The 24,505-nt window shown below is 37.1% G+C and overlaps 1 protein-coding gene across 7 annotated transcripts in view; it reads right to left on the reverse strand.

Annotated features, from left to right (window-relative positions):
• NRG3 (neuregulin 3) overlaps window positions 1-24,505 on the reverse strand; it is a 1,117,203-nt gene that overhangs the window by 227,323 nt on the left and 865,375 nt on the right. For all 7 annotated transcript variants that reach the window (XM_030941427.1, XM_030941426.1, XM_030941425.1 and 4 more), the window contains one exon: window positions 18,483-18,556. In XM_030941427.1, coding sequence (XP_030797287.1) covers window positions 18,483-18,556 — 74 coding nt within the window. The remainder of the gene's footprint in view (window positions 1-18,482; window positions 18,557-24,505) is intronic.

Consider the following 24,505-nt stretch of genomic DNA (forward strand, 5'->3'; position numbering starts at 1 on the left):
AACTTTTCTTTCCTGTTATTCAGATCTCAGTTTAAATATTTCCTTTCAGTGAAACTCAAAATAATGTAGCAATCGAATCATTCTCTACTGAATTACCTTATCACTGTCTGATAAGTTTATTCAGTAATTTCCATATTTATTTTCAGTCTATCACTCTCCAATCCAACACATGTACGAAAAGAGGTAAAGCGTCTAACTACTTAGAACAGTGGTTGGGGTTTCATAAACTCTCCAGTACATAGAAAGATTGAAGTATATTTGCAGATTTTCATCAGATAATCTGTTCCTGAAGAGGACTATAGTTTTTTGCTCATTTTATGTGAATATAAACACATTTTATGTGAATCTAAGACACATTTTTCATACTCCAGAGCAAATCCTGTGCATCACAAACTTTTCATGTAATGAAGGTGATTCTCAGCTCCGGATGCCATTGTTTCTGTTTAAGAAGAGAGGAAAATAGTTTTTTTTTGTTTGTTTTTTTTTTGAATAGTTTGGACTGTTACTAAAATGGACCTGATAGGAAAAGATTTTTGAGCCCAGAAAACCTCACCTAGATAAAAATAATCAAAATACTTTCCCCAGGTAAAGCAACTTACAAGTGCTTTTGTATTAACGACCTTTGTTCAGAAGAGTCAATGAAATATCTAGCTTTTTTCCAAAAAAAGAAAAAAAAAAAAAGAACAGTGCTTGGTTCACAGCAAGTGTTGAATGAATGACTGAATGTATATATTCCTGAAAACCTTCTCTCCAACAAGGTTCAGTTTGTTTCACTGTTATGTATCATTATTACATTCTGGACGTTTACTTCCTGGTACTTTGTACAACTTTTAAATTAAATAGTAACCAGTGTTACTTATCATCTGTATAAGTTCCATGAGGACAGGATCCATATATTTCTTTATCAACTCTGAAAAGAAGAATTTGTGCTTACTTGTGAAATGTACTACTTGTATATTTCAGGTGCACAATCAAATAAATCAGTAGATTTCAGTTAGTGTATACTACAAACTACATACATTGGGCACATTAAGGAGAATATATTATCTGACTGGAAAGTTTAATTTGAATATGCTAAGAAAAGCATAGATTTATCCTTGAGAATTATTTTATAGTAGTACGTAAAACTGGGAAAGGATTTGCCTGCCATTGGAAGCTGTTGGAATAAAGTTATTCATGACTGACCCTAAACAGAATTAGTCAGAACGTTTTCTGTAGCCATGCTTTCTGTCAAAGAGAAAGGAGTTCTGCAGGAAACAATAAACAGACGCCGAAGAGCAGCTCCTGAAGTCCAGAATGATGGATAAGAGCTCACAGGAGTAAAAATGAGTTCCCAGGTCCCAGGCTGCTTGGATTATATCCCATATCTGGAGAGAACTTTGGCCTGAGGTCTGATCCACCATCTGCTTTCTTAGAGGAGTTGCAGGAAGACAGAAAACAAACAGTACGTTTTCAGTTTAGAAAAAAAAGATGTCTACAGAGCGAGTCCTGAGACTGTAAATCAGGGAGATGTTGCATGCAACTGCGAAGTGCAAGAACACATGTATGAAATATTGGTCAATATGAGCCAGTGGAAGATGCTGGCATCATTGAGGGACAACGTGGTGTACAAGGAACAAGTAAAGCTGTTCCTTTCCTTGTTTGATTGTGACATTAAACAGGAAGATTAGAAAAATGTGAAGTAGATGGTGTACCTAGGCCCATCATCAGTTCCTTAAGGACGTAAATAAAGTAAAATATGTGTCAGTTTTTCCTGTGCAAGAAAACCTGTTGTTGTTTGTATGTGGATTAATCAATAGATTTACAGTGGAATGGTTTTCTCCTTCTTATCAGATAATCCTATTTCCGAATATTTTCCAATTTTTTTTTGGTAGAAAGAATTCTCCCTATCTCTGAAGAAGCTCCCCACCCCAATGGAAGTGAGGGGATTCAGATTCTTCCCCTCCCTTATCCTGATGCAGCCTGAAGTGAAGCTATGGACTAAGCTTCATCTAGAAATAGGATTCAGCATCTAACCTACAAAATGACAGCAGTAATATCAATCTAAATGACTTTTTGGGCAGAGAGGCTGAGATAAAATGAGATCAAGTGTTCAAAAGAAGTATTAGGTGTCCAACAAATGGTAGATCCTTTTAAGGTTAATTGTTTGAGAAGAATATACAAATTACTATGAGATTACTGTAGAAGCAAGTAACTCCATTGAAGGAACATGGTAGTGACTACAAAGGCAGTATAGTAAAATTTATGTGTTTGGAATAAGGAAGGATGGATATGTCTGGCTACAGGGTCTATCTCAGGTCACCACGTAAACAAGAGCCTTGTTTACTGATAATACTACAATTATCAGTACTGTATCTGTGAATCATGTTTGTTAGGAAGGGAACAGGAAAAAAAACTCAAACTACCTGAGACTCTCCTGAGATATATCTCCCCACTCTTGACCACTATCCCAGGCATAGTTCTTTTCTAAGCAGCTCAGAGTTATCATTTGTTTCTTTTCACAAAGCACAAAGAAGATGTCAGGTGTTCAGCATCTTTCATCTTGCTGATTCACCTAGATCTTGAGCCACTGAATCTCAAAACAATTAAAAGCATAGTAGTCTATGGCCATACACGTGCTGGTCTTTCTGCTCATGCTCATTACATATTAGTAATGTCTGGTACCATGATACTACACACAGGTAATGAGTCACCCATCATAATGTTACAATTTTTTATGTTCAAGTAATATAGATTTGCTTTAGATAATGAAGCACCCCACAAAATGGAAAGATTAAGGGATGTTAGGAGTCAAATAAAGCTACACAGCACAACAGGACTGGTCTTTGGATCTCAAGGTAGAACTAATTCAATAGGGTTGAGGCTTGCCATTTGGAAAAGATAGTAAGTTTTCTTTCCTGGCTATGAAAAAAATGAGACAGTTACTTGGGTTGCAATCTTTATCTGCTTTTTTTTTTTCTTTTCCCCCATTTCTTTCTTATTTTAATCTGCTCTCATTATGTAGGTTGGCTTCTTCTGCTTCATTAACTTGTGTTTCATCATAGCTACCTTTAAGTGTAACAATGAATTCCTAAGTATATATTATTAATCACTTGTGAGGCAGAAATGAGTTCATAAAACTCAAATACGAATTTTGGGGGATATGGAAGACAAAGAAGGGTATACTCTCCTTTTATATATTTTAATATATTTAATAAAACCCCAATAATTAAGAGTATTATAATGAGGTATAAAATATGGATCCATAGAACAGAATAGAAATAGAACCAAATAAATATGAAATATTTCATTATGTATCTTAAGTTTTCATTTATTTATAAGAACATGACATTAATACATAAATACCATTTAATACTGACATATATGCTACTGATAATATTATTAATTAAATGATCTTGGGAATCTGTGTAATCATCTAGGAAAAAAAAGAAAGTTGGACTCTTTTCAAGATTTAAGGATAAAATACTGAAATGATTACATACCTAAAATTTTTTGATAGAAAAAATAGTGAATAAATTTGGAATCAGAAGGAACTTTTTTTTTTTTTTTTTTTGCGATGGAGTCTCACTTTTTTGTCAGGCTGGAGTGCAGTGGCGTGATCTCGGCTCACTGCAACCTCTGACTCCCCGGCTCAAGCGATTCTCACGTCTCAGCCTCCGAAGGAGCTGGGATTAGAGGCATGTCCTACCACGCCCAGCTAATTTTTATATTTTTAATAGAGATAGGGTTTCACCATGTTGGTCAGGATGGTCTCAATCTCCTGACCTCGTGATCCGCCGACCTCAGCCTCCCAAAGTGATGGGATTACAGGGATGAGCCACCTTGCCCAGTGGAACTTTTTAAAGTATTAAACAAAACCCAGTAGCCACAATGGTAAAAAATCAATTATTCTAATAAAGGAATAAAAGAAAGAAAGAAAGAAAGAAAGAAAGAAAGAAAGAAAGAAAGAAAGAAAGAAAGAAAGAAAGAAAGAAAGAGAAAGAAAGAAAGAAAGAAAGAAAGAAAAGAAAGAAAGAAAGAAAGAAAGAAAGAAAAAGAAAGAAAGAAAGAAAGAAAGAAAGAAAGAAAGAAAGAAAGAAAGAAAGAAAGAAAGAAAGAAGGAAAAACAAAGAAATGAAGAGAGGAAAGAAAGAAGGAGGGAGGGAGAAAAGAAGAATGAATGGAAAAAAATAAGGGAAAAAGAAGTTTCCTGTTTTGCTTGAACTATCATAATCAAAGACAAAATGCAAAGATCAAAAGAAAAAAAAAAAACTACTTCAATCTCATGTCATAATCAAAGGCCTCATTTGCCTTAAATAAAAATAGCTCCTACAAATCAATAAGAAAATCGCCAATAACTGAAGTACACACTGGGGAGGAATATTAAGAGACTTCACAAGAAAGAAAAAATAAATAACTTTTAAAATATAAAAAGATGTTTTCATGTCACTCATCATAAAAAGAATTAAATTTAAAAATAAATGAGTTAGTACACTTCATTTCTAAGATTAAAAAAAGACAAATACAGTTTCATAAAACAAACCGTCATGTCAAAAAGACTTTGGAAAACAGTAGATTTAAGATTTTAAACTGGTACCATTCTAGTAGGATGACAATGAGGAGAACCCAAAGGTCATAAAGGTACATATATTTTCCCCAAATTTTCCACTTTAGAAACTTATTCTACATACGACTTCAAGTAGCATAATTTAAACAGCAAATAAACTAAATGCGAATTCACAGATGGGTTGTTACCTCATTTTCTGAATCCCTTTGGATTGCTGTAACAAAACACCATAAACGGTCATTTATAGGTAACAGAAATCTATTTATTATGGTTCTAAAGGCTGGGAAATCCAAGATCAAAGTGCCAGCAGGTAAAGGGTCTTGCACTTATACTGCATCTTCTTGCTGTGTCCTCACATGATGGAAGAAGCAAGGCAGCTCTGGGGCCTCTTTAAGGTCATTAATTCCATTCACGAGGACTTCACTCTGATTATCTCATCTACTTCTTAATGTAATCACATTGGTAATTATGTTTCAACGTACGAATTTTTGGTGGGAACACAAACATACAGACCATAGCAGCCATATTGTGCTATATGCAATGAATGGAATTGTATACAATTATAAAAAGAATCAGAATGTTCTATATGAACTGAAAGAAAATGATCTTGAAGATCATTTTAGATGAAAAAGCTAGATCACTGCTAGATGAAAAAGGAAGATGTGGAACAGTATGTACTACGAGCTGTTATTTATATAAAAAGAGATAAGGAATTTTTGTTCATTTTACTTATACATTTATACAGTAGCTTTACAAAGATTTATGAGGAATTAACAACATTGATTGCCTATCAGAGAAGAACTGGGTAAATGGGGGATAAGGGTAGAAGACTTTTTATTGTAAACATTTTTATGCTGTTTGATACTGAACCATGTGAATGTATTACTATCCTAAAAATTAAATTCAATTAAAATAGAATTTTAAAATAAAATAAAATACACTGTTACTGTATTAATTATCCATAATACTTAGCAAAGTCATAGGCATTGGGTGAATACCAAATAAATTTTAAAGTAGGTATACTAAAACCACATTTAAAATGGGAGCTAGTAAAACATGTTACCTTGAACAAGTCTCTCTTTCACTCATTCAGTCCAAATTACCTGAGTGCCTGATGTAATGGAAGCACGTAAGGCACCTGAGATGTAGTGGTAACCAAATCCAAATCCAGCATGGTCCTTGTCCTCAACAAACTGCTGATTAAGTTCCATAATTAGATACACAAAAAACAAACAAACAAAAGCTAAGAAAAACATTTAAGACATAGTCTGAGGATTGTATTTGGAACTATAGGGACAGATATTTAAGGAACAATTCCATTTTACAAAAATATTCTACGGTAGGTCATGCTCTATCTCTCAATTTAGTTCTTCTTATATCTTACAGTAAGTCTTAATGATTTTCTTCATCTAGGGTTTCCTTTTCTAGTCTTATTGACATAGCTCAAAAATGAGGATAGTAATAGCTACTTTATCTTGTCTAAGAGTTAAATGACAGAACTTTTGTGCACGTACCTGGCAAGGTTTCTTGCATGAACTAGAATAGGCTGTTAATAAATGTTACTTGTAGCTGAATAGGCTTACACTACAGGAATGTTTATTTGACTTACAAATTCCCTGTTGCTCACTCTTAATTAAGGAACACCATTTACAGATTATCCACAAAACACTCCTATTGGGTCTGGAATGTGTTCCTGGACAACTAAAGTGGGTTATGCCCAATATTTTAAAATGTCCTGCAGGTATAATCACAGAGCTTTTCTGTGAAGACAAGAAATCAGCAAAAACTGAGAATTTGATAACCTCCTCATGGTTTAAAGCACAGTGGGAATCAAATGTTTATCTGCCAGATCAATTCCACCTTAATTCTCAAACAAAGCTTCCCTGAAGGGATTAACGTTTTCAAGATTCCAAAGAAAATGGAGACAGTGGAGACACCAACCAGTATAATTGAACACTGACAACCTATTCATAAGGAGACACTAAAAATAGTTGGGGGAGCCAGGAATTCAGAAGATCCAGTGCTAGTTCTCAAAAATTTATCCACATATCAAACAAATCATCAAAAATTCATTTTAATTATTTACAGTTTTATCAAGTGCCTATCATGTACAAGAATTAGGTTATGTACCTTGAACTGCTTTGCTAAATGCAATGATTTTACCCCAAACTGTACTATCTTTTGACCTATTTCATTACATTTTTAATTATACCACTTGTTATGATACTTAATGAAAATATGAATTTCAATAAATGATGGAGAATGTTTTGTTCTTGACCCTTCATGAAAAAAATAAAGTAAAATAAATATTAAAAAGTTTCCTATTACAAGAAAATTTGATTGGCCCATATCAAAAAGCCCTTTGATGGCTAAAATATAGACTCAGCAGATTTGATTTCAAATTCTTACAAATTGATTATCTTTGTAGGTTAATTAATTTATCTGAATGTCTGTTGCCACAACCATACAATTACTATAACTCAGGAATAATAAATAAGGATGTGTAGACAGAGGCCTAGCACAAAATTTGGCATATAGTTAAGTCCTTATTCCATTAAAAACTCTGTTGGAACTTGAAATGTGGGCCTAAGAGGACCTAAGGACATGTTTCTCTTAAGAGAAAATTCAGAACCCTGTGTCTCTGATTACTGTCAACAATGTAGTCAGTTTTTCTGTTTCTCTCTGCTCACATTCTTAATCCACATTATGAGACATTATTTATAATTCATGTGTCCAATTTTTTAGAACTATGTTAAAAACTGAAATGCTGGTAGTCCCAAATTAGAAAAAAAAGATGATAATAGCTAAACCATTTCATTTCATGTCAGTCACACATTGGTGAAATTGCTCTATCATATTCTACGAAAATAGCTCTCTCAGGAAAAGGAGGATGGTGGGCGTGCGGCTTGCTACAGCACTGTGTTGGTTGTCTCCTAGCATCAGTGTCATGTAAAACACCATCAAAAGAAACAGGTATTCTGCTATTTATCTTCACAATGTAGCTCTTGGGCATAGAATGTAAATAAATAGATTCATTTAGGAAAATCTAATTAACAGAGTTGAAAACGATTATGATTTTTTTCTGAATTTTGCAGAAAGTGGTTATGTCTATCTAGTGATACATGTGATATTATTAGATGTGACTGAAATTTACCCAAAGTGGACTATAAGAAAGAAGCACAGAAAGGTATGGATGGAAGAATAAAAGTAATTTCCAATGTGCTGGACCCTTTTGATTGAGGGCTGATTGGATTTTGTGGTTATTGGTCCTTTGCTTTTAATCTTCAGGTAGTCTTGGCCACATTTTCCATCCATTTTTTTTGTTTGTTTTTTAAATGCTTCCTTCTACTCACTCAGAAGTGAACCCTTTGGAAAATTCTAGTTAAAAAGGCCATTGGAATACTCACAAAAGACTGTCCCTGTATATGCTTTCCATGGAAAAAAAATAAATTATGAATATGGGATGTGGAGGGGGAGACACATCAATAGATCAATCTCAGAAGGAGGCACCATCCTCACATGTAAGTGACAGGCCAAATACAGTGAAGGTAGAAATACACTACAAAAACTTGTATATCAAATTAAACTGTATGGAGACTTGAACAGAACCAGGCTCCAAACACCTTACAGAAGCGATAAGAACCCTACTAAGATTGCTCAAATGGAGAGAATGAGGGCAAAGGTAGCAGAGGGTGGGGAGAGTGGTGACATTTAGGCGTTTGTCCTGGGCTTTACACCTTCTTGAGCAGGTAGCCATGGCCACGAGACACCTACCTGACACCAACCTCAGCTGTAGGTGCCCTATAAGCAGAGACCAGAAAGACTGCTAGGATTTTCCCTCTGGGGAGTCATGGTCAAAGTCTGCAAGTTTTACACAGGAACCCATATTACAATTTGTTAGAAGACACCACAATTCCTAATACAGCAGAACAGTATGAAAAGTCACATAAAAAATAATGATGCTCAAAAGAAGAGAAGCAATGTGAGGAATCATAATTATAACTCTATGGGAAAGCAATTCTCTCAATGTTTGTAACTGTTTCTCCACGTTCTTTTTTTTAGACTGTATACCCAGTGGGTTTAAAATTTCAGTGCTTCCATTGACTATGTGTGTATCCTTGGGCAAATTATTTTATTTATTTATGTATTTATTTATTTACTTTATTTTTCTCAGTTTCCACACATTAAAGTGGGAATTGATTTAGTCTACCTTACAAAACTGTGTGAGGATTATCTGTTAAGACCTTAGATCAATCCCTGGCAGTAATCATCAACAAAGCATTTGTCATTATTGTCATTCTTTTAATGTTTATTAAATTTAAAATAATAATTAAAAATAAATAATATAATAATAGATTATATACAATACAAATGTGTTGCAGAAAATTGGGAGAATACACAAAAGATATTGAAAAAATTGTGCAATCCTACCATATTTTGCAATACATTGCCTTCAAGTTTTTTTTAAGCCTGTATAGTTAAGTATACACATGCTTATGTTACAAATTTGGGTGAATGTATAGTTCTGCCTCATATTTTTTATTCCAGTATAATTATTCATAGCTCTGCTTTTCACTCTCCAAATATCCTAGTTTAGATAAGTTATATGGTCACCCTAGTCATACCATACATAGTGTTTTGAACCCTATATTGTATTTAATATCATGTATTGGTTGTTTTTCAAAGCATATTATTCTAAAATGCGTATGTAATCAAGTTCAAATCAATATATGGTTGAATCATATTTAACCAATTGTATATTTTTAACTTGAGGAAATAATATTACCAAATGCAAACTACAATTCTCTTAAAATCAAATACTCTCATGGTGTTACCCCTATCTGCAGAGTAGAAAGTCCACAGACAGCACCAGCTATGTGCAATTATCGATTATATAATTAATTTATCTTTATAAATCATCAAGAAATGTCAGACTATTCAATAACTTCTGTCCGAAAAACCAAATGTATTTTTAAACATATTGCTCTTAATATAAAACTACACACTAACATAAATATAATAAAATTGAATAGCTTAATTACTATTAATTCATTTCATTCTTAGGCTAAAGATAGCATTAGCTCATATGAACTACTTTTTAAAAAATAACTAATAGGTTTGACTCCATAAAAGGCAAAACTTTTGTATGCTTTAAAAAATACCATAAATAATAAATCAAAGAGCAATCTGGAAAAATTATATGATAGTGAATAGTTTATTATCCTCAAAATAGCAAACTCTTTTAAATAAGACTGAAATATTACAGTATTTCAAAGTAAGCAAAGGAAAATAATTAAAAATTCATAAAGGTAGAAATGAAACTGACCAATATACAAGTGAAAAAAGGATTCAAATTTGCTGGCAATCAAGGTGCAATATAAAATATTAGTGGTATATAATTTTCCTTGTACAAGTAGCAATTAAAACAATACTATCCAGTGTTGGTAAAAAAAAAAAAAAAAAAAAAAAGTAAAATCAATTTTACTGTTCACTCATGGAAAAGTAAACTGATATAATCTTTCTGGAGTAAAAGTTATCCAAATATATCAAAATCTAGAAATTTATCCTCAAGAAATCATTTGGACATCAAGGTATAGAGACTTATGCATAACGGTTGTTAATCACTGTAATCAGGCAAAATTGGAAACCCACTAACGGTCCTTCATAGACGACTGGTAAGATAATTTATGTTAAATCCTTATAGTAGTATAACCTTCAAAATAATAGTTTAAAAGAATATAAAATTATGAAAATGCTGTGGGAAAAAGCTCACACTATATTGAGTGGGAAGTAGAAGTTACAAAATACAGATAGTATAAACCTGGTGGTGTCCCTCTTTTTAATTTTTTTGTTAATTGAGAGAGTCTCACTACATCACCCAGGCTGGAGTGCAGTAGCACAATCACAGCTCACAGCAGCCTCGAGTTCCTGAGCTCAAGTGAGCCTCCAGCTTCAGCTTCCCAAGTAGCTGGGACTATAGGTGCACACCTCCATGCCTGGCTATTTTTTATTTATTTATTTATTTTTTCTAGAAACAAGGTCTTCGTATGCTGCCCGGGCTGATATTCAACTCCTGGGCTCAAGGAATACTCATACCACGGCTTCCCAAAGTGCTGAGATTACAAGCATGAGCACCCAGCCAATCCTAATTTTGTAAGGCAAATGAGTATATTGTGTAATAAGATATGAATATTTAATTTCTGGTACCTCAGATTTGATTAAGGTGTCAATATAATGAATAATAGATAATGAAGTGGAGATAAATCACCACATGCAGAATTTGTAAAGGAAATAATTAGATAATCTAGAACCATTCCATAACACTTGATCTCCCTCCCTGACTTTGAAACTATAGAAAGGACAGAGGAGAGATGAGACAGAGGAACTGTCATCTTTGATCCTGACGGTCTGATGACACAGGCTCCTGAATGACCAGCTCTCCCAGGGCACGATGAGACAACATAGTGAGCATGTCCTGTGGACTAGCTGTGGACCACACAGGATAACCGAGAACCAGTTGAGAGCTGTCTTCAGACCTGCGCAACAGGCTCCCTGGGAGGGCAGAAGAATCCATCTTCCCGGGTAGAGTGGGTAGAGTGGACCCCCAGTGAGCCAGGGCCAACAGGGAAGCTGCTGTTAGCAAGCTGGGCAGACAGACTCAAACACTAGAGCTGAGAGAGGCAAGGGCAGGTGTGCTTCCCTCTGGCCCTATGAGACCTGCTTTCAACGTAATGGTTAAAACCAAATACAAGTCTGGCGCAGTGGCTCAAGCCTGCAATCCCAGCACTTTGGGAGACTGAGATGGGAGGCTCTCCTGAGGCCAGTAGTTCAAGACCAGCCTGGGCAACATAGCAAGATCCCATCTTTATAAACTTTTTTTTTTTTTTAAGTAGCTGAGTGTGGTGGCAGGCAATTGTAGTCCCAGCTACTTGGGAGGCTGAGGCAAGAGGATCACTTGAGCCCAGAAAGTTGATGCTACAGTGAGCCAAGATCATGCCATTGCACTCCAGCCTGGGTGACAGAGCAAGACCCTGCCTCTAAAAACCAAACAAACAAATAAAAATGAATACATATGTATGCCATAGAAAAAGCAGAAAATATTTGGAGTAGTATGCACGAATTGATTATCAGTGGTTATCTCTGAATCATGTACCTATAGGAAATTTTTACTTTCTTGTAAATAAACTTATTTTCCTAGTATCTAGAAATCATGTGTTTGCATACATGATTGGTAAAAGATTAGTGTTCATATAATTTAAAGGGGAATACTTGAAGATATTAGCAATCAAATATATAAAAATGCCACAACCTGACAGAATTAATGGGTTTTGTGAGATTCAAGGTGACATGGTCAAAATCAGATAATTCTCTGTTTCTCCTTCTCATGCCAAGCCAGAAAAACGGTAATAAGAGTGACAGATTTTACATATAAATCCATTCTGCTAACAATGTTTTTATGGCTCCTGGAAGGCAGAGTAGCTTAGCAGACTTAAGTATTCCCAGCAGATCCCAGTCTGAAAGTTATACCCTTTCATCTGTATGGATTAATAGACCGGGGGAAAGTGATAATTAGTTTCTGCTTTTGTGTCCTCAAGAATCTGTTTTTTATCTGTCAAATTTATTCATGGAAATGTCCTTCCCAGGACCAAGCTGCACCCCTCTACAGAAGGTCCTTCACACTCTAGCATAAATGATACCAGTGAAGTTGGGCAGTGTGCAGGTTGTACAACAGTTCACAGATACACATCCTGTGTGAATAGCTCACTATAATCTTCTCTCCTAGAGAAATCCTTTCCTGAGTAACCCAGATCTCTCCCTCGACTTTATGTGAACTTTTATTGCCCCTCCATTTTTAGATTTCCTTAGCAGTCATGTCTTTTGTGTGTGTCCTTATTTGTGCTTCTTTGTGCATTTTTATTTCCTCAGTACCACTGGAGATATTCGAGGCCAGGTAATAGGCTGTATGCTTTTTAATTCCTGGTAGCTCCTGTCTCAGTGCCTTGTACACTGTGTAGTAATCAAGGTGACAGTTGAAACAACAAAAATAATAATGATGATAATAGATAATATTTATTGAGCTTTCACAATGTCCCAAGCACAACATGCTCTGAATGGATTATTTTATTTCATCCTAGCAACAGCTATATATGTTACAGATTAGAATATCTTAATTTATAAAGAAGAAAGCCAGGGTTTATTAATGTTATGCAACTTGTCCAATGTCAAACTATTAATACGATTTTGAATGAGTGAAGGAAGAAAACATTTCAATATCTTGCAGACATTACATCCTTTCTAGTCTGTAATTCAATGTCAATAAGCACAGCTAACCACACTATGAGTTTACTGATGGTAGATGCTATGGTCTGAAAATTTGTGTCCCACGAAAATTCTTATGTGGAAACCTAATCCTTAACGTGGTGCTGGTAAGAGGCAGTGCCTTTGGGAGGTGATACATCAGAAAGAAGAAATCCTCATGAATAGGATTCAAGCCTTTCCAAAAGAGGTGCAGAGAGTCGTGTCATGCCTTCCACAATATAAGGACATAGAGAATGCACCCTCTATCAGAAAATTGCCCACAGCAGACACTGAATCTGCCAGAGCCTTGATCTTGACTTCCTAGCATGCACAACAGTGAGAAATAAATTTCTGTTGTTTATAAGCCATCCAGTTAATGGTATTTTTTCATAGCATCCCAAATGGATGAAGACAATAGGATCTGTGGTTATTATTGTTTGGATCCAAAGCATGGTATACATTACATGTGCTTAATTATCTGGGGAAATGAATGAATGAGTGAGTGAAGAAATCCACTATTTTGGTGGTGCCCTGAACTCCCCTTCTGAATGGCTTGCGAGGACAGCCTGCTCTACTAAGGGCCATCACTGTCTTTAAGCTGGATGCCCATGGAATTGTTCTACAGATAAAGAAACCAAGGTCCAAATAAACTGATTTTCCAAAGACCACACCACAAAGATCAGGTGGTCACAGAATTAGAAGCAAAACCCTTTGACTTCCAATTCAGAGCACCTTTTGTTTCACCCTTTCACCTAATTGTTGATACACAGAACACACGTTCCTATATATTAAATATGATTGAGAAAGGCAAGAGTGCAGAACATGGGTCTTTTGGGGGAAAACTTCCTGTTAATAATCTTCAGGAAAATCTCCTTATATCTGCTTAACAAATGCCTGCCCAGGCTCCTGGCCCTACATCGGTGTTTCCAGGGTGTTCTCAATTATTTTTTCCTTCACTGTGACACATATGGCAAAGGAGTACCACTTTGCTCTGAGCCTGATGGTCTAGGCACTGGGAGTGACAATCCCTGGGAACATGAAGAAGGAGACCAAGCTTGGGCATGATTTGGTTGTCTCTGCAGGCCATTTGGAAGCATGGCTGTGTTTATAAATTTATTTTCTTACCTGATGCCCTCTCTGGGGCTAGAACCACATTCTATAGAAGATCGTTTTTTTCTGTTCTTTATGGACTTGTGAAGTGGTTCTTTCTGGAAAGCTGAGGCACACAAACCCAGTTTGGGCTGATGAGAAGTCTAAACCTCTATCTGTATCTTTTTCACTAGTCTTCCTCTGAATCACACCCAGACCAGGCTCCTAGCATCTTTCCAGGTGCTGTGAGAACAGAGCCTGGTTCTAAGAAGCGAAGAAGCAAAGTGCGAATCTAAGTCAGCACATATGAACGCGTGATGGAAGTGATGCTCCTTCCTTTCACGGAGAGGCTAGATGACTCCAGGTGTTTAAGCTGTATACACTGCATGCCAGAGCTTGAGCCTGCAGACTCAAGCCTGCCGTCACAGCCAGGAGGAAGCTAAGTACTGGATTCTGACAGGGAGAGAAAGGCATAGGGTGGTGTAGAAACAGCTGCCTCCAGCTGTGTGTGAGGAGGCGTGCCCTTGCTTCCAATGGGCATCTTCTCTACCCCACCCCATTCTTTGATTCTGTTCTGAGTCTGTTCTCTGAAGCATCCCCCACGCTTCCACTGGCTGGTGATTATGTCAGGATCTTGACGGGAACTCAGCTTGGCATGTGTTCATGAGAGTGGAGATAGAGAAAAACCTTGACTGGCTCACAGTTCTGACTGATACATAGTTCAGCTCCATCTAACTCTGCTTCAAGGCTGAGGATGGTAACTACCCTGGGTGGGAATGGGTAGTAAGGAAGGAAAACCAGGGCAGGAGTCTACAAGTCAGCTTCCGGGAAGCTTACTGCTGCTAGCCCTCAGTGCGCTAGCAGCATAGGAGGCAGGGGCCAGAAATATGCCTTTCAAGAATGCCACATTAGCTGATGCTGGCTCCTCCACAGAAGGTCACTTCCTCTTGACTCTGACCAAAATCTGAGTCACTCACTACGTTCCTTCTGAACCCCTGCTTGCTATTCAGCCTCATGATCTGAATGCAACTTGTGGTACATTGAATTCACAGGAGGGTTTGATTAATCTGACAGATTGGTGCATTAGATATTTTTACAAAAACTGTCATTGAAGCACTTTATAAGATTGATCCTCATAGGTAAATGTGTTCCTGAATGTAGTCAGCTATAGGTTCTTGGGATTGAAAAGAGAACAGAGGGGATGAGTTTTTGAAATAGTCTGAGGACCCAGCTCTGAACCACGTCTAAGACACTTAAGCCATTAAGGCTCTCACAGTGACATCCTTGCACCATTTTCCTCAATATAGGTCATTTAAGATTTTATTTTGTTTTTAAAATTTAATGTAAAAGATACACATTTCTGACCGACTTTGCATCGCCTGGGAGAGAATGAAAGAGCAGGGGTTTCTCAGCCCCTGCTAACGGGGATTTCACTCAGCAAAAGTATGCATTAGATAGACCGGGAGAGAGGGAGGAAGGAAGGAAGACAGAATGGAGAGAAGAGAGGAGACAGAAGAGAAAAAATGGAGGGAGGGCATTGAGTGGAAGCTTATTTCCTGAGCATACAGTCATTCCAAAGATATCATGAGCAGCAAATTAAACAATCCTTCAACAAGAATTTTGACAAGGAAATTTCATTAGGGATTTAAATCTCTATGGAAGCTCAAGTTGCTGCATTAAGATATGAAAATTGTGCAAATATTATTCCTTAGAATAATGTTAGCCGCAGGTCATTGAGTTTCAGTCAATGGAATTTAGAGTGATAAATGTCCTGTTGAAAATAACTAGAGAAGGGAGGGTTCTAGGGGAGGGAGGAAAGTGCCCTGCAGTTGGGAGCTCAGGTCCTGGAGTCATTTGAAATGGAAGTTAAACTCTAGCATTAACTAGCTGTATGACCTTGAGCAAGTTTACTTAGAATCGCTGAGGTCTAATTTCCTCAACTACAAAGTGTGGGCAACTGTCAGCACTCTCCTTACCAAACTGTGATGGTGAGGGTTTAATAAAATAATTCATGTAAAGCCTTTGGCACAGTGCCTGGCACATGTATCATTTAAACACATATTAGTAATGATTATAGTGATGAATAAGGGAAGTGGACTGACATTATCTGGCATTGACTCTGTTCTTCTATATGATAACAATAATGCTTATAAGTTATTATTGTTACCACTGCTCAGGTGAAAGCCTGAGGCCTGGGAGTCAAATCAAATCTGCTAACGTCAGAAAGGGGTAAATGTTAACCAAATTCATCCCCATGTTTATATAGCCACATGTTTCCCCCCTCACTAATCTGCAGGGTCCTCAGAGCCTAAATCCTGTTTGCACACCTTTGTATTAACAGAGCCTGACCGATTAGGTGGATCTTGATGGATACTCAGAAAATACTGATGAAATGAATTAATGATTACCTAAAGAAATGCATGTGTGCATGGATGAATGGAAGATACAATGCTTTTCCATTTAAGCTGTGTCTCAAGCACTCATCCATGGGTTCTCTGTGCTTATTCCTTCTTTTTAAATTTCAAGGAATTCTGGCATTTTGACTCATAATGATGATATACCACTTTACAGAAAACTGGAGAAATAGAAAAACAATTTCATGAAATTCCACACCCTTTCAACATTTTAGTGTATTTCTTTTCTACATTTGGGCCAAAGTATGTTCCTTTTGCAATTTTATATAGAAATAATTTTCTATCTTGCAATTTCACTTAATAGAAACATTTCAGAGAGCTATACTTTTTATTTTTTATTATTTTTTATTTTTTTTTAGACAGTCTTGCTCTGTCACCCAGGCTGGAGTACAGTGGCGTGATCTCGGCTCACTGCAACCTTGCCTCCTGGATTCAAGCGAGTCTCCTGCCTCAGCCTCCTGAGGTAGCTGAGACTACAGGCGCCTGTCATCACATCAGGCTAACTTTTGTATTTTTAGTAGAGACAGGGTTTCACCATTTTGGCCAGGCTGGTCTCAAACTCCTGACCTCAAGCATCTCTGCCTCCCAAAGTGCTGGGTTTATAGGCCTGAACCACCGTGCCTGGCTCACATAGCTATAATTTTAATAGAAATAGGTTTTCAGGGCTAGTGACTGTAACCATGGGACCATTTTGTTCTATGAGGAGAGAACAGTCATTATGGTGGACACATCCTCCACTCTTGCAGTGATGGATGGTAAAATTTGATTAGATTGTTTAAAGAGATTTTTTTACCCACTTTGTACCATGCACAAGGCCTTGCCCTTTGTAACCTGTACTCAATAGCTATTCCACATCCATATATGAAAAGAAAGCAAAAAAGGAAGGAAGGGAGGGAGGGAGGAAGGAAGGAAGTGGCCCAAATCACTTGATAAATAAGATACAAAAAACTCCAGTAATACCATCCTCTCTGGGTAATTCCTAGAGAACTGTGCCTCACATTTCAGGAAATAGAGATACCCCTGTGGCAACCTTCACTTTTCTCAAGGAAAGCTAAATTTGCAAAGAAAGAGTAATTACTGTATGGTGAATTGCTTTGTCAAGATAAAATAGAATTAAATTAAATTCAACAAAACCTTTTTCTTTCAAATAACTGTGCATCTACTTGAGTAAATGTAGTTAGAAATTCAGGGGAAAATGAAAATATGCATTTTGAAAAGATGTTGGAAGATGGCTAGACACGTTCATTATGCAGCAAAATGCACAGACACAGGCAGGGCGACCTCTGTCTGTAATCAGTACAAAATATTTTGATGAGGTCTGTGTTACATATGTATGAACTTCAGAAAACCATAACCTGGCCTTTACAATTGCAAAATGCCTATCATTATCCTCACTAAACTAAACAGGTGATTCAGTAAAAATCCCCTGTTCTTAGTAATGATTCAATTCTAGCAGCTATTGAAAGAGCAGAGAATTCTTTAAAGATAAACATTTCACATTTGACAGAATGGGCGTTTAGGCATAAAAAGTTACTTTTATTCATATACAAACAGAAACTAATGACTAGCTATATTTTTTAATCTGCAAATTGTCTTTTTCCTTGAATGGAGAAAAAATAATTTGTCCTTAGGACAGTAATCACCGATATGCAAATAGCATTGCCAAAAAGAGAGTTTTCAAAATCTGCTTGAAAACTTCTTACATGATTTTGTACACGTTTTCTTACTTTAGTAAGATATGCTTTAACACTATCATAAATTAACAACCAAAGCGTAAGCAGCAGTATAATACTGTAGTTTCCATAACATTATTTCAAGTAAATAATAAGTTCTTTTATTTTTCTAGATCCCCGCTTTTGAAACGAGGTGGGCAGAGGGAGAGCTAAGGAGTCCCAGGTTGTTGGGGGTTCCCAGGAGGGATTCAAGGTGGAATCCGGAAGCCGGACCTCATCGTCGGAGAAGACCTAGACTATAGAGCCAGCTCTGAGGATGCTTTGAACATCAACATCTGCCATCGTCTTCTGTCCTTGGCAGTTTTCAGAGACACGGGACTGAAATATAGCTTTCAGCTGAGTTAACAACCATTGCTCAGAATAAGAGCTGCCTATTAGAGAGAAGAAAAATGCTTGACCTACTTGGATCCGATAAGATGGAATCAGTTTTCGGCAGAAATTGATCACAACGGACTCCTTGGTAGCCTTCTTTGCACCTGAGAAAAGGGGATAAATGACAAACATACGCATGTGGTTGTGAAAGATTTAAGATTTCAACAAGTAAAATAGCCATCAATTACATAAATGTGAGAACAGTGCATTCATGCTTTTGTATTTTTTCATTCAGTCTGTTTCTGACTTCAACAGGCAGATTCTCAATTCTACTTCTGTGCCAAAAAAGGAGAAAGCCAACAATGTAGCTTTGCTTTTATAGTTTGATATGCAGTATCTAAGGAGCAAATTGAATCGCATTTTAAGATACCTCACAGCAATCTAAATAATGGTTCTTAAAATTATAATTCTGGATGCAGGTGTATTTTTCTTTATGCAACACACTGGCTCTAAAAAGGCATTTAGAAACATATTGCAAGTGCCATTTTTCTAATAAAAGATATTTTGAAATATAATTGATCAATTAGAAATTTTGGCTAGTACTATTAATTTTGTTTCCATGTGTTTTATTAGCTTGTTCACTGTTAGTCCTACCTTTTTTTTTTTTTTTTTTTTTTTTTACCTCTTAGTTGCTCTTCCAGGTCAGTGTCACTTTTCCAGAAATAACAGCATTTTATCCGGCAAGGTCTGAAAGGCATCTCTAAACTCAGATTTTTTTTTCTCTCCCTATTTTTCTCTTTTATATTCAGTAAACATGTGCAAAGTGTCTACTTTCCGCCAGGCATTGTACAAGCCAACTGTCCTGAGGCGGGCACAATTTGGAGGCAAGGAATTTGCCTGGAAGCACTGGCAATGAGGCATGCCCCCTCAGCCCTGCCAGGCAGGCCTCTGTGGGGTCTTCATACAGGTCGCTCAGTCAGGGCTGCTTGGCCTCCTTGGATAGCAGTGGCTCATCAGCCAGCAGTTCCAGGAACAAATACGGCAAGGCCCCAAACACCTGGCTCTGAACAGCCTTGTTAAGTAGGGAGGTGGCATTTACTGGTCTGCTCGAAGCTTAATCTGTCATGCTCGAGTTCAGCAGGGAAGCATCCATTGTTGCTTATAGGATGAATCTATCCTACTTACAGAGGAGGAAATAGTGCTGCTGGCATAAAAAAAATCAGATTTAAAAAACAATTCTCTGCTTGTTAGAAATCTATGAAATTGACAAAAGAATTCAAAGAGGCCGTTCTGTCAAGAGACGGGAGCCATGAGTCGTGAGTTCTTTCCTTAGAATATGCTTTGCTTTCTGAGTGTAATAAGCTATTAAATAAGGTCTATTGCAAGGGGAGAAGCAACATTGAAATGCATTGAGGTAATTTTTCTTCCTTTCATTGTGAGCCAAATTGGAATTCAGGTAATCGGGCAGGCTCTCTTCAACACCTTTTTAAGCTTGGCACTCTGGAGTGGATTTGGCAATTTTCCTTGTAGACTGAGAACAAAGACCTCCAATATATGGATATTCCAGATATCCAACATGTTACTGAAATAATTTTTTAAAGCATACACATATTTTCATAACCTTTAAAAAATTCATTTATTTCACTTGAAATAAAGTAGGCATATCACAGTAAGAGTCAGAAAATACTTTGTGTACTTTGTACTGAGGCACATTTGTCATACAAAAAAATAAATTCTTGTTTTCTGAAAGCTGCCCTAATGCAATTAGCTTGTTCTTATTCAGAATTATTGTACCATGGTGCTCTCATTTTCACTTCCCAATAATAATGAGTTACATCCTGGGTATGTGCTATAGTATGCATTCACTTTTTGAAGAATTTATTTCCAATCTTTGTGAGAGATTTTAAGTACACTTCACTCTTTGTATCTTTATTTAATATAAGAGGAATATCCTAAGGAGATAGTGGCTTTTAAGGAGAAGTGTCTTTCTGTTTTTGTTTTGCTTTTTAAGTGCTCTTTGTTACTTAAAATGCATTATTCTGTTTGTGTGTGGGAAAGAAAATAAGGAAAGATGTTTAAAAATTTCCCATCTTAAACTGATTTTCCATGAGTGCTAACCCACCCTGAGGTGCTCAGGCCTCATGGGGTATCAGGAAAATTGCACAGTGAGTATTCCTCCTGCCTCCATACCTCTGTGCTGTAACTAATACAGTGTGATGATGTTGCAGCAGCCCAGCCCAGGCTAGGAAGCCCCCCAGGGGGCTGTATGGCTGGGCAGGTAGCAAACCCTGTTCCTTTGTTAAGGAGGCGAGTCACTGCTAATTGACACCCAGTTTTAAGAATAACGAAGTAAAATTTCCATTAAAAATCGCACATGTATCACCTGGATAAGTTCACACTCATCCAAATGTGAAGATGGAATGTTGCTAGCAGGTAATGCTAGTGAAATGGATTGAATTTACAACAATATTAAAGACAAGAACCAAAGAATAAAAGTTCTAAATGCACTTCTAGTGCATAGATTGAAGTTGGCGGACCTTCTGATAGTATGTCAAGCATGTTTTTTGAGAAACATTATTGCACTGCTTGTTTTTCCTTTGGTTTTGGGGGGGAGAATTGAGTGTGTATTTGTTTGTTTTATTTTCTTTTTTCTTTTTGAAACACACAAGAATAAGAAAAAAATTCATATAATAGAAATGCCTTTCTGTTCATCTTAATACATAACCAAGTTAATAACATTAAGAAGTACATGTGTAATCTTTAATGGGAAATATATGTTTTAAAAAACACAAATCTTGCCTTAACCAGGCTAATATTCTATTATCTTTCTTTTTTTATTATTTTACTTTAAGTTCTGGGATACATGTGCAGAATGTGCAGGTTTGTTACATAGGTTTACATGTGCCATGGTGGTTTGCTGCACCCACCAACCCGATATCCAGGTTTTAAACCCCACATGCATTAGGTATTTGTCCTAATGCTATCCCTCCCATAGCCGCCCACCCCCCAACAGGCCCCGGTGTGTGATGTTCCCCTCCCTGTGTCCATGTGTTCTCATTGTTCAGCTCCCACTTATGAGTGATGATGTGGTGTTTGGTTTTCTGTTTCTGTGTTAGCTTACTGAGAATGACGGATTCTAGCTTCATCCATGTCCCTGCAAAGGACATGAACTCATCCTTTTTTTATGGCTGCATAGTATTCCATGGTGTATGTGGGCCACATTTTCTTTATCCAGTCTATCATTGATGGGCATTTGGGGTGGTTCCTAGTCTTTGCTATTGTAAATAGTGTTGCAATAAAAATAAGTGTTCATGTGTCTTTATAGTAGATATTCTATTATCTTTCTACTCCGTATTGCTTTCAAAGCTCCACTCAATCTGTCCAGTCACTGTTCTTTGTATTTCTTTATCCCTTAGAAGCCTGGCATTACAGAAATTACATGAAAAATCTCAATGTTCCCCAGTTGTTTTACAAAACAGGGAGTATGCTCCGGAGAGGAAGCATAGCCAAAGTTGATAAACATCATGTAAAAAAATGAGAAAATCATTATCCACAGTGACATAACAACAAAGCAAACTCAGTTCACAAGAGCTAAGATGTTGTAATTGTTTTTTAAAAAAGTCTCCAATTCTAAGTGTACATCTACTTTGAGATAAAGAATTCGTTACATTGGAAACCAGTGAATCCTTCCTTCCTCCCTCCCTCCCTCCCTTCTTTTCTTCCTCCCTCCCTCCCTTCCTTCCTTCCTTCCTTCCTTCCTTCCTTCCTTCCTTCCTTCCTTCCTTCCTTCCTTCCTTCCTTCCTTTCTTCCTTCCATTTTTTTTTATTTTGAGGCAGAGTCTTACTTGTTGTCCAGGCTGGAGTGCAGTGGCTAGCTGCAGCCTTGACCTCCTAGACTCAAGGAATCCTACAGCCTCAGCCTCCTGAGTAGCTGAAACTACAATTGTGCAGCACCATACTCAACTATTTTTTTTAAAAATTTTTTTGTAGAGGGGAGTTTTGTTAGGTTGCCTAAGCTGGTCTCAAATTCCTGGCCTCAAGCAATCCTCCTGTCTTGGCCTCCCAAAGTGTTGGGTTTACAGGTGTGAGCCACCCCACTTGGCCTGGAAACCAGTAAGTTATTGATCATGTTATTTGTTTTGTTTTGTTTTGTTTTCCCCATATTTAAAAGGCTGTAGGGAAGGGCATAGTTGAGGAGACCATGTGCAAAGCAGAGTAGAGCAGGTAAGAGGTGGAAGAGATGGTAAGAAAACACAGAATAAGAGAGATTGGTCCCTCGCAGTGGGAGGGAAGGAATGGGGAGGGGACAGGAGTCCTTCTGAGCCCAACTGAACTATCAGGTTGATGAGCCTCAGGGCCAAATAGAGGTTCAGGACCTTCCCTTCCCCACAGCAAATCTTGCCTTACCTAGGTGGATATTCTATTACTTTTATACTCTGCATTGCTTTCAAAGCTCCAATCACTTGGTTGTGTAGAGAGTTGTGTAATTTCAAAGGCAGACATCACTATTTCTACTCTTGACATCCTTAGAGCTTTGCCCTCACCCATCCCACCTGTCCAGCTGTACCTGAAATAAAAAGCACCCCCTTCTATCATTGTTTTCCTCTTCTACATTGTCCCCAAGGAAAAGTCCAGTGGCTGGTTTAAGTAAAGAGTTTTAAAAGGCAACGATTGAGTGGGAGAAAAGCAAACAGTACCAGCAAGAATGAGACAATATAAGATCTGTGATCACTGGTTGAAATTCAGTACTTGTTTTGCCTGGTGTCGTAAAGCAGGTTGAGCAATATATCACCCAGGCTGGATGTGGAGGACCCTAAGGAAGAGACTTAAAATGGTCAGGTCACTCACTAGCTGATATTCCCACAGAAATTATCATCTTTTGACCAGCTAAAAGTGATTATACTGGCCATTTGGCCACACTGCTAACTTCAGCGCAATTCTCATCTGCCAGTGTCTTTCAGCCTATTTCCTGAATAACAACTAAGTTACAGCTAATAATATGACAATGAGTGAAAATTGAACCCCCAGTTGTAATCACAGCCTCCCTACCTTTCCAGATCGTTCTTCAATTTCTCCTTCTTCGTCTTGTTAGGAAAGGAAAACAAGACACATACAAAAACAAGCAACACTAACACAGTTCTATTGAGGGAACTGTGTTACTATCTTGCTCCACATCTGTAGATTTCCTGGACATTTACTCATTGATGAAAGGTGTTATTATTTCCAATTCTACTCTGTCTTCACTTTTAGGGACTTGATTATCTACATAGATAGCCCAGTCAACATATGGTTGCTTAGCACCTGTCTTCCTCATTAATATCATGATGGTTAAGAGGGTTGGTTTATATTATGGCTTTCCCATTTAGTTGTATGGGTATATTTTAGGAAAATTATTTAATATCTTTGTTTCTCAGTTTCAACCAAAAAAAATATGTGAGATGGTATTAGGAAGGAGAAAAACAAGCACAGGTAGCTGATAATATATACAATTGCATTTTAGTCCTTTTTATGCTTAGGGATCTTACACTCTGTATCTACAAAAATGGATTTTATATAATTTATAGAGACAAATATATGAAGAATACAAATATGTTCAAATGTTTGCTTCAGTTCCTGCATTGTGCCTTGTCTCTTTATAAATGCAATAGAAGGTATACATACTTTCTTCTTTGGACTTTGATTTTAGACATAAAGTTTTAACTAGCCATAATCAATTAGCTTAACAAGGAAAATGGTTGTAGACAAACTATATGTTTATTTCCTGACAGTAACAACTTTTATTCATAGGAAAAAAAATGACCTTTACTCTTTGGTGTTACAGGAAAATAGACATGTGGTCAGTAATATACACGGCTGCCAATTTAACAGGAGCTATTAAACACTGATTTGAAAAAGGAACAAACCCTCTAGGTATTCTTCTCTCTCTTCTGCCAGTTCTCCTCAGCCTCAGTGTCAGTCCTCGGTTGGGGAAAATGGAAAGATCGCCTGGCATTTCAAGTTTACATTTGAGAGGCAAGGTGATCTGGAGCTCTGCCTGGTTTTGAAGCCTGGCTGCTCTGCCTTTTTGTACCTCCTTTCTCTATCTGTAAAATGGAGATAACAGTAGCCACCCC

This window comes from Rhinopithecus roxellana, chromosome 11, assembly GCF_007565055.1.
Source record: "Rhinopithecus roxellana isolate Shanxi Qingling chromosome 11, ASM756505v1, whole genome shotgun sequence".
NCBI classification, from domain to species: Eukaryota; Metazoa; Chordata; class Mammalia; order Primates; family Cercopithecidae; genus Rhinopithecus; species Rhinopithecus roxellana.